This window comes from Arvicola amphibius, chromosome X (assembly GCF_903992535.2).
Source record: "Arvicola amphibius chromosome X, mArvAmp1.2, whole genome shotgun sequence".
NCBI lineage: Eukaryota > Metazoa > Chordata > Mammalia > Rodentia > Cricetidae > Arvicola > Arvicola amphibius.
The window spans coordinates 57,011,633-57,025,799 of NC_052065.1; the positions used below are offsets into that span (position 1 = coordinate 57,011,633).

Below are 14,167 nucleotides of genomic sequence, written 5' to 3' on the forward strand. Positions count from 1 at the left end.
GAACAATGGCACTGGGTTTTGATCCTACTGTATGTACTGGCTTTGGGGGAGCCTAGTCTGTTTAGATGCTCACCTTCCTAGACCTGGATGGAGGGGGGAGGACCTTGGACTTCCTGCAGGGCAGAGAACCCTGACTGCTCCTTGGACTAGAGAGGGAGGTGGAGGAGAGTGGAGGAAGGAGGAGTGAAATGGGAGGTGGGGAGAAGGCGGAAATTTTTAATAATAATAATAAAAAAAGAAAAAAGAAAATATTCAGAATTTGATATACCAGTATGCCTAATATGCTACTAACTATGGATAAATAGCATAAGTAATTGCATCATTTATACATTTACAAATAAATCAAATTAGCTACAATGATATTTTATCATAATGTTTTGCATTTTAATCCTTGGGACTATAAATGTAACTGCAAACATCACTTCTTTTTAGTAACAGTATAATCACTCATAACAGCTGTGTGTTCATTGCTCTCATATGGAAAATATTCTTTTTTTGGTACAGGGTCGCACTAGGCCTCACTATTGCATCTTTGGCTGGCCTGAAGCTCACCATATAGACTAAGCTTGCATTGAACTCAAAGAAATCCATGTGCTTCTGGCCTAGCTGCCATGGCCAGCCCGGAAAATAGTATGCTGGATCCAAGGTTAGCAAACTCAATCTAGTCAGAATGTAGTTTATCCCTTAAATTTTGAAGGGCATCGGTCACTATCACTACTACCTAATGCTGTTCTGCCAAACAAAACACCCATAAACAACACTTAGATAAGTGTAGCTAGGTCCCAATAAAATTTACATGCAAAAAGAGGTAGGGAGGTGCGTTTGACACAAGAGCCTTAGTTTGCTCAGGCCCTTGCTTTAATTCATCAGAATAAAAATAAACACAAAGGTCCTTTTACCTCCACCATTCAACGTCCTCTGTAACAGCTTTCAGAGAGATATTAACTGTAATTGCAGAAGACAGGAGTGTGGCGCAAAGGGGAATAGCTTGTCCAACAACTCAAAGTGAATTTAAGAGATGATTTAAAGAAGAGTCTCCTTTCAGGCTAGCCAGTGGCCTCAGTAGAGGTTCAGGAGACCCCTTCACTGCTTCTACATGAGGGGGAAATGTTAGTAAAAAGGATGTTTTCTTAGCATTCTTAAGCAGCCTCCTAGGGCCTTGCACTAGACCAAAAGGGATGAGGGGGACCCCATGCTGCTCCGTATCCAGAAGAGAAAAGGGAATTATGTGGGGTCTAGGTGGCTTCCTGAGTTGCATGGCCACACACTGCTGAAGACTTACCAATATTGATCTCATCATCGGTCAGTGTGTCCCCGATGAAATCAAACTGAAACGACTGCAGCGTCTGGGAAAACTTCTGGACCGCAGAAGAGTAATCTGCAAAGGAAGAGGGCAGGAGAGACGGTCAGCGCTGCTATCCTGCTCACGGGTACAGCACATGGGAAATACAGAGGGACCTCCGGCAAGCAGCAACTTGTATTCGAGGAAGCTAGGAAATTTTCATCAATACTTAACTTCCAAAGCTTCCAGGTGTTTGTTCCCTACATGGCAGCCTGATGGAACAAAAGCTGTTTATATAGTCACATATTCTTCTACAGGGCTCTGCTGTGGAGTCCACTGAGCGGCACTATTAAATCGCACCTTACTAAACAAAAGTATTCTAATGGTGATGTTGAGAAATCTTCATTAACTTTATTTCTTAATGTTCCCCACAAGGTTATAATAAAGGAGATCAAATGGCTGGACCTCTTAACTTATGCTTGCCAATAAAAGATGCCTCAAGCTCTTGAGCCATCTTGTAATGGACAATGGTGACAAAAAAATCAGTCTTGCTAATACCTGTGATGAAGAGCGACAAGGGTTTTTATATGGTTTTCTTGTCTGTCCTCTTCCTACCATAGGCTTCCCCAACTATTTTAACTAACATCTAAAGAAAAATTATAGTAATCCTAACAGTCTCACTTTTTGTATGTTACAGATGCTCGCTCTCTCGCAGAGCACACTCCAAGGATGTGCACTGTCATCACGTGACTGTCTTATGTCTGGATCTTTGCCATCTATTAGGTTTAATCATGGCCTATTAGATCAACTCTCCTCTGAGGCACTCAAACTTCTGCCCCTTCTACACATCACCCCTTTTGACAGCTGGAAAGCTGTTAAAGAGTGGTCTGCACCCCAAAATTCCTACTAACAGAGTGAACTCTGAGAGAAGGGATCGAGGGACTTCTGGACCGCAGAAGAGTAATCTGCAAAGGAAGAGGGCAGGGGAGACGGTCAGCGCTGCTATCCTGCTCACGGGTACAGCACATGGGAAATACAGAGGGATTGATGGACAGATTCCATGATAGGCAGAGATAGGGAAAGAAGCCCCAATTAGGTAATAAAAATGGTTAACTTCTAAGACAGCTGGCTGAGACAAAAAAAAAAAACTAATGCCTTAAAACAAAGGCTTGGTAGGTTTTTCTCCTGTAAGGAAGGAAGGTCCCCTGCTGATGGACAGACTGATGAATGAATTCAAGGCAAACCAGATGCCACAGCTGTGGGCCAATCAGTCATCCTGTCCTTGTTCAAACTGACCAACCCTAAATTGGGAGAAAGACTCTAAAAACCCTGTCCAGATCTAGTAGCATACACCTTTAATCCCAGCACTCAGGAGGCAGAGGCAGACAGGTCGATGGTCAAGGCCACCATCATCTATATAGTGAGTTCCAGGACAATTAGAGCTACAAAGTAAGACCCTGTCTCAAAAAAAAAATAGCCCAGGAGGAGAGACTGGATTTTTGGGGTTCCCAAGTGCTCCTTCCAGTTTATATAGGGCCTTTCTCCCTGTCTCCTCACTGGGTATCTCAAATTGCTAACCAACCACTCCCTATCCTGCTGCTGGCCTGGCTTACATTGCCACTGGGCTTTCACTCCACCTGCTCCTCCACATTTGCCCTAGGGACTTAAAGCCTACTTTACAGGTCCCCTAATGTGCTCATAGGTCCCCCACTTCCTAGGTATAACTGTGTCAGTTCCCTCCAACTTTACCAATGTAACAATGTCCCAATCACTACCTTTGTACCACAAAACTATCTGAGCCACTTCATCCCAGATGGCCCTTCTGGCACTTCCCATTTTCAATCTGACTCTGTCCTCTGCTGGTTTCTAGTATTGCTGGGGATGGGGAGGAAGATTAGACTCATCTGCTCCAGGAAAATCCTTTCAAATACTCCCCCACCACTGCGCTCTATTCAAGCTAAACCTGCTGTATCTGTCAGCTCCTGGAAACCCCTTCACCGTCCTGGTTTTTCCTCAATATCAATACCTTTCACCGAGCTAATGGGCCATCAAACTCATCACTCTGCTTGCCACTCAGGGCAAGAGTCCACTTGAGGACTCAGACTAGGAACAATAGCTGCGGGGGTTTCTTTATATCAGTTAGTCTCTCTGTCTAACCAACTCTGAGAAAGCCTTAAAAGAAATTTTAGATCAGCTTGACACCATTAGGGATCAATTTGATTCTTTGGCCAATGTCATACTCTAATATCAAAGCGAGCTAGATCTCCTGACTGCTGTCAATGAAGCAATCTGTGTCTTCCTCCAGAAACATTGCTGCTTCCACACCAACAAATCTGAGCTAGTTCAAGATGGGGTCAAAGACGTAGGGACCATGAAGCATGATTAATAAAAACTCGGAGACAGATATTGGGGTTCAACCTCAAGATCAGAAAAGCAAAGCAGCCAGCCCCTGGCTCTTAACTAGCCCTCAGTCTGAAAATAGTGATCCTGCCTCCAGGAAGCCTCAGAATGTGACTAAAACAGAGAGCTGTCTCCTCCTGTTTTATAATCCTTTCTAGTTCCGGAATTAAGAGTATGCACACCTACTGCCTGGTTTCTATGGCAAGCAGTGTGGTTACTGGGGTTAAAGGTGTGGGCCATTGCTGCTTGGTCTATAAGGCTGGCCAGTGTGGCTATTTTCCTTTTCTGATCTTTGAGAAAGCTTTATTTATTAAAATACAAGTGAAATGCCACCACAGAACCAGGCTCAGAAAATTCAACACCAAGCCTCTTCCTCTGGATGAGTTTTTGTTGCCATCTCATCCCGGTTCATCCCCTTACTGGATGGACCCCCTACTTTAATCCTGTCTTTTCAACATTTTACAGATGTTCTTCCCAGGTCAAAGCACTGACATCACTCAGGCCACCACACAGGACAAAAGAAAAATAGTATTTCTTTTGGAGTCACTCCAGACCCCCAAACTCCAAAACAATACCATCAAGAGGCCACCAGACAGAAAATGACGCTCTCTATCCTTTATATGTGAAGGGTTTGGAATGAAGAAAATCCCCTCTACAAAATTATGGCTGTAAAACAGGCCCAAGGTTTTCAAGAAACCTGCCCACCCCCATGAAATGGTAGCAAGCAGCAAATCCCAGCACACATCCTAGAGCACGGACGTTACAAACGCAGACAATCTGACTTATCTCCCACCCTTTCTACAAAAAGTAGCTTCTGGGTTCAGCAAAGGCAGACAGGTTCTCCCTGCTCCCTTCTCTCAACTATAAAATCAGATTCTCAGATCCCACATGGCAGGCACATTCTTCTGTTCCCAGCAGACTTTTGGGGTGACAACCTCTTAAAATAATAAAAATTGGTTCTCACTGTTTGAGGTCAAACTGAGTCTTTAGCCTTTCTTTTCTCTCTCCTGGCTAATTTCTTACCATATCTATTGCAAATACACAACTAAAGACTTAACTTGAGCATTGTTTATTCAAGGGGAAAAAACAGAATTCCTTTGTGGTGCACTCAAGTTATCCTAAGAGAAGTATTGTCTTCCCACTCTGCAGCAACACTGGAAACACCACCACCACAATTGCAATAACTGTGCAAACCAACAGCTCAGAAGCCACAGAAGGGGGCAAAAAGTGCCTGAAGGTTTTATGTCCCTACTCTAAAAAAAAATTCTCTATTTCTCCAATTTGACAGATCCTGAGAGCTTCATTGGCCTGACTTGAAACTAATTCTGCCTAAAAGATACTAATGACAATGTCAAAAAGCAAACACTCACAATTATTTTAAGTTGTATTAGCAGAAAGAAGCTTAGCAAATTGGTTTAGTAAGAGTGTAATCCAGATATCTGGTTTAAAAAAATGAAGAATAACAGAACAGAGAATGGCTTGCTCGCAGGGTCCTTTGAAAGGCTCCAAGCTATTACTAGAAATATAGAAAGACATTTTTGCATGCAAATAGATACATGCCTTGAGATGTGTGCACACCCAAGAGAGACTTGAGAAGTCCCTGGTCATCCAAAACTAACTAACCATGCACAAGCCAAAAGAAAAGCATAAGGTAAGCAAAGGTCAAATTATAAACTGTCTGGCTGAGTGCTAAAGACATATCCCATAACACAAATGACATGCTGAAGTCAAGGTTAATAAGTGTATTAGTTCAAATTATTTAATGAAACTGTTATCCAAACATTACACAGCCAGTGAACTAACCTACCACAGACTTCAGTAGGTTCATTACAAAAAAGGAATACCCACTTTACAGAACGATTGTAAATCTAAAACGTCAATAAACAAGCAAACAACAAGGAACATCAATGGCAAATTGTAGGAAAGAAGAAATGATTTAATTTTTAGAACTGACACGTTTTATTATCTTGAAATACTTTTGAAAGATTTTATCTATTTTTTTATTTTGAGTGTATCTTTGTGTGTGCCTGCACATATGTCTATAAAACATGGGAGGTACCTGCTGGGAATAATGCATCAAATCAGCTGGCACAGTAGTTATAGAAGTTGTAAGGTGCCATATGGGTAATGGGAGCCAAACCCAGGAAACCCAGGTCCTGTGGAAGAGCAACAAGTGCTGAGAAACACTGGGCCACCTTCTGGAGTCATGCCTCTCCCTTCTATCATCTGGGTGCTGGGGACCACACTCAGGCTGCCTATGCCATTACCTGCTAAGTCATTCCAAAGGCCCAATGTTCACTTCTTAATAAAACACCACGACACAGACACAGAAAACCATAGCTCGTGTTGCAAAACAGTATGTATTTAGTACAAATTGTCCCCTGAAATATACCATGAAACAAGTAACAAAATGGGAGATGGCCTCAAAACAATTTTTTTACACAAAACTGTGCCTATAATTCCATCACTTGAGAGGTACTAGAAGAAAAATTAGTAATCAAGGCTAGCTTTGGCTACATAGCCAGTTCAAGGACAGCCTGGGCCACATGAGATTCAGTCTTTAAAAACGCAAACAAAATGGGGCTGGAGATATGTATGGCTCAGTGGTTAAAAGTACCTACTGCTGATTTTCACTCTCCTTCCTCTCCCCCATTGCAAATTCCCTAGTCTTACCCAGCCCTGTAAAAGAACTCAGCTCCCTTTCTCTACTCCCTGGGAACTGTGTAGAACCTCTGCAGGATGCAGCCTTCCTCCCTCATCCCATCTTTTTGTGTCAGCCACAAATACTCAGATGTACTTTCTACCTGGGACCTCTGTCAACACCAATTTGAAAATCAGGAGGTGATTTTCTCTCTTTCTTGCCCTCCATTATAAATCCGTCAGTCACATCCCCAGCACAGTAAAAGATGTCACTCCCTGGGGATTCTGCCTAAACTCAAGGCAGATCGAAATTTCCTTCATCCTATGGACCCTCTCAGTCGCAGCACTACTTCTAGCCCACCCACATTTCTTCCTGTCAGGCCCCAATACCAGGAAACACATTTTATATGGGACCCACAGAAGCCACACCTGAAAGGGACTCAGAAGCACTCCCTACCAAGAAAGCCACAGTCACTGCTTTCCCAAGATCCAGAGAGGACAGCAGAAACAAGGAACCTAACCCTCAGCCAAAGAAAACAGATATCAACACCTGCAAACACAGTCACCGCAAACACAGACGCTGAGATACCAGCACAAAGCCACAATCACTAACACCCAAGATAATGTGACTCCCTCAGAACCCAGCAATGCTAGGCAAGTAGCACCTGCAAAATGCAATATAGCTGAAACACAAGTCAAGGACTTCAAAATAGCCATTGGGGATACACTCACGGACCTTAAAGAGGGTGTGAAGAAATCTTTTAAGGAAGTCTGTGAAGACACAAATAGTGCAATGAATGATAAATACACTTGAATGTAAGAAGTTAAGGCCTACCAAGCCAAAAGGAGCAACCCTGGAGTCTGCCTGGTACCATCAGAGGTCCTGATTATGCCTAACTAAAGAGGGACTACCAAGCAATGTTTCCTGAGGGCCTAGCAACAGGTGCTGTCAGAGGTCCTGACGATGCCTAGCTAATGAGGGGAGACCATGCGATGTCAACTGTCAGTGGATCTGAATGCCTAGGTGCTGGGAGAGTATATACGCTTCTCTCCATTGTTAAATAAACTAGTCTGCTGTATGCCTTCTACCTGACTCCCATTGTCAGAGATGTTGACACTGTGCTTTATCACCCGCTTCCCCCAAGGAAGACGTTAGCCCCCAGCAACAGTTTAAGACAACAAAGTAAAAATAGAAACACTAAAGAAAGCCCAAAGTAAGGTAAAACAGGGAATGAAAAGTTTAGGAATAGCGGGGCGGTGGTGGCGCACGCCTTTAATCCCAGCACTCGGGAGGCAGAGGCAGGCGGATCTCTGTGAGTTCGAGACCAGCCTGGTCTACAAGAGCTAGTTCCAGAACAGGCTCTAAAGCCACAGAGAAACCCTGTCTCGAAAAACCAAAAAAAAAAAAAAAAAAACGAAAAGAAAAGTTTAGGAAGGCAAACAAAAACCTCAGAGGTAAGTCCACCAGCAGAATACAAGAGAGGAAACAGAGAATCTCAGTCATGGAAGACAAGATAGAAGAAATGGATACCTCAGTTAAGGAAAATAGTAAATCTAAACAAATCCAGGCACAAAACATCCAGGAAACCTAGGACGCTATGAAAAGATAAAATCTACAAATAATGGTAACATACATGAGAGCCGGGCGGTGGTGGCGCACACCTTTAATCACAGCACTTGGAGGCAGAGGCAGGCAAATCTCTGTGAGTTCAAGGCCACTCTGGTCTACACAAGCTAAGTCCACGACAGTTAGAAATATAACACAAAGAAACCCTGTCCCTAAAAAACAAAAAGAGTACTAAAGAGATTAGGGGTAAAAGGGGCATACTTAAATATAATAAAGGCAATATACAGCAAGGCTATAGCCAACATCAAATTAAATGGAGAGAAATTCAAAACAATTCCACTAAAATCAGGAACAAGACTAGGTTATCTACTTTCTCCATACCTATTGAGTATAGTACTTGAAGTCTAACTAGAGCAATGAGATAATTGAAGGAAGTTAAGGAGATACAAATAGGAAGAAGTCAAAGTATCTTTATTTAGAGATGATAAAATATATAAATGACTCTAGGAATTCTATCAGGAAACTGATAACAGCTGGAAAACACTTTCAGCAAAGTAGAAGAATAGAAAAATCAGTAGCTGTCTGATTTTTGACAAGTTGTCAAAGGAAGAAATTAGGAAAACAAGACCTCTCATAATAGCCTCAAAAATATTATTGGGTGACTCTAAGCAAGCAACTGAGAGGTTCTGTGTGGTGAAGGACAAAGTGGGAAGCTAGATAATGGGCAAATCCTTTACCAGCTACACATCCCATGATGTGTAGGAACGCAAAGAACTAGACATTGAGAAAACAAATCACCCCATTAAAAATGGGGTACAGATCTAAAAAAAGAATCTTCAAAAGATGAAACACAAATGACTGATAAGCTTTTAAAGAAACATTCAATATCCTAGTCATCAGGGAAATTCAAATCACAACTACTTTGAGACATCATCTTACACCTGTCAGAATAGTCAAGATCAATAAAACAAATGACAGCTCATATTGGCAACATTGTAGAGAAAGGCAAATACTCATCTATTGGGGGTAGAAGTGCAAACTTGAATAATCACTATGGAAATCAATGTAGTGGTTCCTCAGGAAGGTGGGAATGGACCTGTGTTGGGGGCTGTAGACCCCCAGACCCTGAATTTCCTGTAAACAACCTGGTATGCTTGCAGCTGCTTTGAGCAAAATAACTTGTTTTCCTGTGTTTGCAGCTGCTCTGAGCATGAGACAGGAGAGTGGTTTCTCGTGGCTGCAGCTGAAAGATCCCGAGAGCTGAGGCGTGGCCAGAGCACTATATAAGCTTTTCCTTAATACAATAAAGTTGGCACTCTTGGCATTCTTGTTTCAAGGATGCCCCGTTTCCCTTTGTCTCTGTATTTGTGTGTGTGTGTGTGTGTGTGTGTGTGTGTGTGTGTCAATCTCTGGCCCCTTTTCCGGCTCACTTACAGTCCCATATTGTGGACAGTACAGACCTACCTCAATATCCAGCTACATGGCTCTTGTGCATACAGCCAAAGGACTCTCCAACTACCAGAGACACGCTTTCTGAACCATATTTATTGCTGCTCTACTTATTGATAATAGTCAAAAATTGGAAATGACCTAAATTTTCCTCAACAAAAAGGTAGATAAAGAAAATGGGCTACATTTGCACAATGAAATATTACTCAGCTGTTTAAAAAATGATGAAATTTGCAGGTAATGGACCTAGAATGAATGAATGGATAGATGGAGCTAGAAAAAAGTCATGCTGAGTGAGTTAATCCAGACCCAAAATGACACACATGGTATGTACTCATTTATATGTAGATATTAGTTGTTATCAATAAACAGGCTATAATCAACATAACCAGAGTTTTGGTACAGCGTAAAGGGCTTGATGAGAGGATGGATCTACCTAAGAAGGGGAAATAGAATAGATAGTTATAGAAGAACAGTAGATGGGACCGGAACGGAAGGATCAAACAGGGATTAGAAAGGAAGAAAGGTGTAAGGAAGGGAATGTGGTGAGGGGCAGCTAAAACTACAGGCGATTTGAGGGGCTGTTAGAGACCTAATACAGTAAAAGCGTCTTAAAATATATACATATGTGAAAGAAATCAAAATGGAATAACAAAGTAACAGGGGAGACAGAGCTCCAACTAGACATCTCTTGCCACCAAATGAAACCTCCAATTCTGGTTATGAATTATATTTAATCAAATTATTGGCCATAAGGACTCTAAGGAAATTTTCAAACAAACTAGACTATCGCCAAAACTATTGGCTGCTCTTCACCAACTAATGGTAAAGCTTTATTGATGAAGATGATGCCTACACAACTCATTAAACATGGAGAAGAGGAGCCGGTGCCTACCTAGAGCCTTCACTCCTACTGACTAGTATTCCGAGTACTTTAAGGTACTCTGTACACTAACAAAGGGGAAAGACAAACAAAACGCAAGCTATCAACCCTACAGTCTACAATGATGACTTACCTGAAAGATGTGCTGCTGCAATAGTGGCACAAAGCTTGAGGGAGTAACCAGGTAATATCTGGTTGGATTTAAGGAACACTCTATGAAATGTAACCCATCCCTGACAGTGCTTGGGATGGCTAAGAAGCTGAGACTAGACAGGCTATGGACCAAGGGAAAACTCAAATACTACTATTTTGCTAAAGGAACATAGTGAAGAAGTAACTCCAAAAGACATTCTTTTGTATTCATAGGTCAGTGTCTTGCACAGTCATCATTAAGGAAGCTTCCTCCCAGAGTAGATAAAACCAAATACAGAGGCTCACCACTGGACAGCAGGAAGAAAGTGAGGTACCTTATAACACACATTGCCAAACAGGATGTCTTCATCAAATTCTTTCACTCAGAGATCAGGGAACTTTGTGGAAGAGGAAGCAGAAAGATCATAAGAGCAAATGGGAACGGAAGACACCAAGGAAACAAAGGCCAACAGAGCAAACATACACAGGAACTAGCAGAGACTGTGGCAGAATGTATAGAGCTGGCATGGGTCTAATCCACACGGGGTCCCAGCTGAAAGGGGAAGTGGACACAAGCCCCCATCCCTAAGCAAAGCTATCTCCAGTTGATAACCACTTGGAAAGGAAAAATTAGTTTTCTCCAACTGGATCTCACTGAGTATACAAACCACACTTAAGGCCAGATCCCATCCCACAGTAGATGGTTAATACAAAACAAACTCAGTTTTTTAAAGTTGTCTCATAAGGCTGTGTTTGTACAATTTTTTTACATTACAGGTCTTCTTCTTCTATATTATGGTTACATATTCTGTGTTTTTATGTGATTTCTGTGTATACAAATGAGTGTGTCTCTTTTGTACATTATTCTTATGCTTTTTGTTTGACTCTTTTTGTTTGTTTGTTTGCTTGTTTGGGCCAATTCTGTTTTGTTTTTTAAGTTGCTTGTTTGTTTTCTAACAAGGTGAGGAGGAGCTGGAAGGAGTTTGGGGAAGAGAAACAGTAATCAGAATATATTATACGAAAAAATCTATTTTCCATAAATAGATACAACATAATTGGAAAAAATCAATAATGTTAACTCTACCTTAATGTTCTTACAGAGGACCTAGGGTTGGTTCTTATTGATCACATGGCAGCTCATACCACCTGTAACTTCCATCCCAGGAGATTTGAAAATCTCTTCTGGCCTCTGAGATATTGCTTAGAAGTGGTAAATATAAACTCACACAGGTAAACACACAAAACACATAAAGAAAATAAAATGAGCAAAAAAGAGCAAATAAAAAAGACAAAAGTATGACTAGAGACAGGAAATTTTTTAATAATAACAGACAAAATCCATCAGAAAGATATTAACAATTACGAATATAACATTGACCAAAGATCACTGAAACAAACAAAAAACAGAAATTTATAACTAGACAAATCAATAAAAACTAGATAGAGATATTAGTGTGACATATTTAAAAATACACAAAACAATCATGTATAATATTGAAAAAATGTAAGACATTAACAAACCTGCAAACATGTTAGATACAACATACATCTATAAAGACTTTTAAGTATTTCTACTAAGAAACTAGAGTTTTCTCAAGTTCACAAAGAAATTTCCCAGGATATATAATTCAGTACAACAACAAATAAGCCTTGATAAATTCTACAAGATTGAAATCCTCCAAAGCAGCTGGGCCTGGCGGTGCACGCCTTTAATCCCAGCACTCAGGAGGAAGAGACAGGTGGACCTCTGTGAGTTCAAGGCCAGCCTGGTCTATGGAGTTAATTTCAGGACAGCCAAAGATAGGTTTTGAGAAACCCTGTCTCAAAAAAAAAAAAAAGAAAAGAAAAGAAAAGAAAAAGAAATAAAAAATCCTCTTTTCGGGCCCCCTGACCATAAAAGAATGTAAAACAAAAACACCTGAAAAATAATTTAAGGAAAAACCAGAATGGCCTTAAATATGGCAATGATATTTTACAGACAATATCAAAGAATAATTGATGAGCTGGGTGGTGGTAGCGCATGTTTTTAATTCTAGCACTTGGCCAGACTGCTCTGCAGAGTGAGTTCCAGAACAGCCAGGGCTACACAGAGAAGTGCTGTCTCAACATTCCCCCTACCCACAAAAAAATAACTGATGAAAGAAATAGTTGATAATTAATTTAATTTTTTTAAAGCTTCTGCTCTGTGAAAGACAATGTCAAGAAACAAGCTACAGACTAAAAAAAACTTTGCAAAAGTTATGATTTTAAAAAGTCTGCTATCCAAAACATACAGAGAGCTCTTAAAAATTAACAATAAAAAGCAAATAACTTAGCTGAAAAAATTGTAAGACAATCTATGCTCATGCCTATCCAGAGAATACATATGCACACATGAAAATATGTTCAACATCATAAACTGATGAGGATATGGAAGATTAGAATTCTCATTGTTGGTGGGAATGCAAAATGGTGCAGCCGGTTGGGAAGACAATTTAGTCCTCTTCTAAAATTAAACAATAGCTTGGCATGGCGAGTCAAACCTACAATCCAAGCTCTGGGAGATTGATGCAGGAAGATCTTTCATTTGAGGCCAGCCCAGGTTATATAGTGAATTCCAGATCAGTCTGGTCTATATAGTAAGACCCTGTCTGAAAATATTAATAACAATATAGTAAGGTGGCATGTCTGAAAATATTAATAATATAGCAAGATGACCCTGTCTGAAAATATTAATAATATTTTTAAACTACCAATACATAAAAAAACAGCAATTTCAATTTCAGTCCTTGATATTTTACCACGTCAAAAATATATGACCAGGGTTCACTTTGGTGGCATTTATACTGAAGTTGAAATGATGGAGAGAACATTAGCATAACTGCTGCAAGCATGACAGGCATTTTTGTGAAAGTCATATTTTTGCAAAATCTGTGCTATGTATGAGCAAATATCTTATAATTAAGCCCACTATTTTGTATACTAATTTTTTAGTTAAAAATTTTCTAGGAGCCGGGCGGTGGTGGCGCACACCTTTAATCCCAGCACTCGGGAGGGAGGCAGAGGTAGGCGGATCTCTGAGTTCGAGGCCAGCCTGGTCTAAAAGAGCTAGTTCCAGGACAGGCTCTAGAAACTACAGGGAAATCCTGTCTTGAAAAACCAAAAAAATATATTTTTTTTCTAGGAAACAAAAATGTTCAAAACTCTTAAAATATATTCACCCAAAAATCCGCAAAAGGCATTTATAGCAGCATTATTCATGAGTGATAAAACTTGGAAGCAACAAAATTTCCTCAATTAGATGAGTAGGTAAATAAATAAATGTGGTACCCATAAACAAAGAACTGTGAGTAAAAAATAGGAACTTTTTCAGTCATTGTTCTCTTGATTAGCACTGGTTCCTCACTATCAATTGCTTAAGTATGTATGGAAAGGAGTAAAATGGCTCATAAATAACAATCACTAAAAAAAAAAAAAAAAAAAAAAAAAAACAAGAAATGCAAACCAGACTATTCTGGCCCCATGGAAAGGCTAGAACAGTTAGGATGTCATCTGTGAAACGGAAGTAGTCCCTGTTGAGTGCAACACACATACAGTCCGTCGCTCTAGAAGAACTAGGCAGAGGGCGACCTAGCCGCTGCCGCTGGGGCCCTAAACAGCAACGCCGGAAAGTCAGTCGATCTTCAGGTCAGCCAATAGCTTTTCCTAATACCACCAAGTTTAAAGACTTGTTTTCAAATGCCTAAAAGAAAGTCAAGAAAAATGCCCCGACTTTCAAAAGCAAAGAGCAGGAGCTCCATGCCCTCAAGTGTGGAGATACCTGTTCCTAGCTGCT

General features: G+C 40.7%; 1 protein-coding gene across 1 annotated transcript in view; it reads right to left on the bottom strand.

Moving 5' to 3' along the window:
• Ophn1 (oligophrenin 1) overlaps nt 1-14,167 on the bottom strand; it is a 338,469-nt gene that overhangs the window by 239,617 nt on the left and 84,685 nt on the right. Inside the window, 1 exon segment of the mRNA XM_042054391.1 lies at nt 1,283-1,378. Within this exon segment, the coding sequence (XP_041910325.1) occupies nt 1,283-1,378 (96 nt within the window).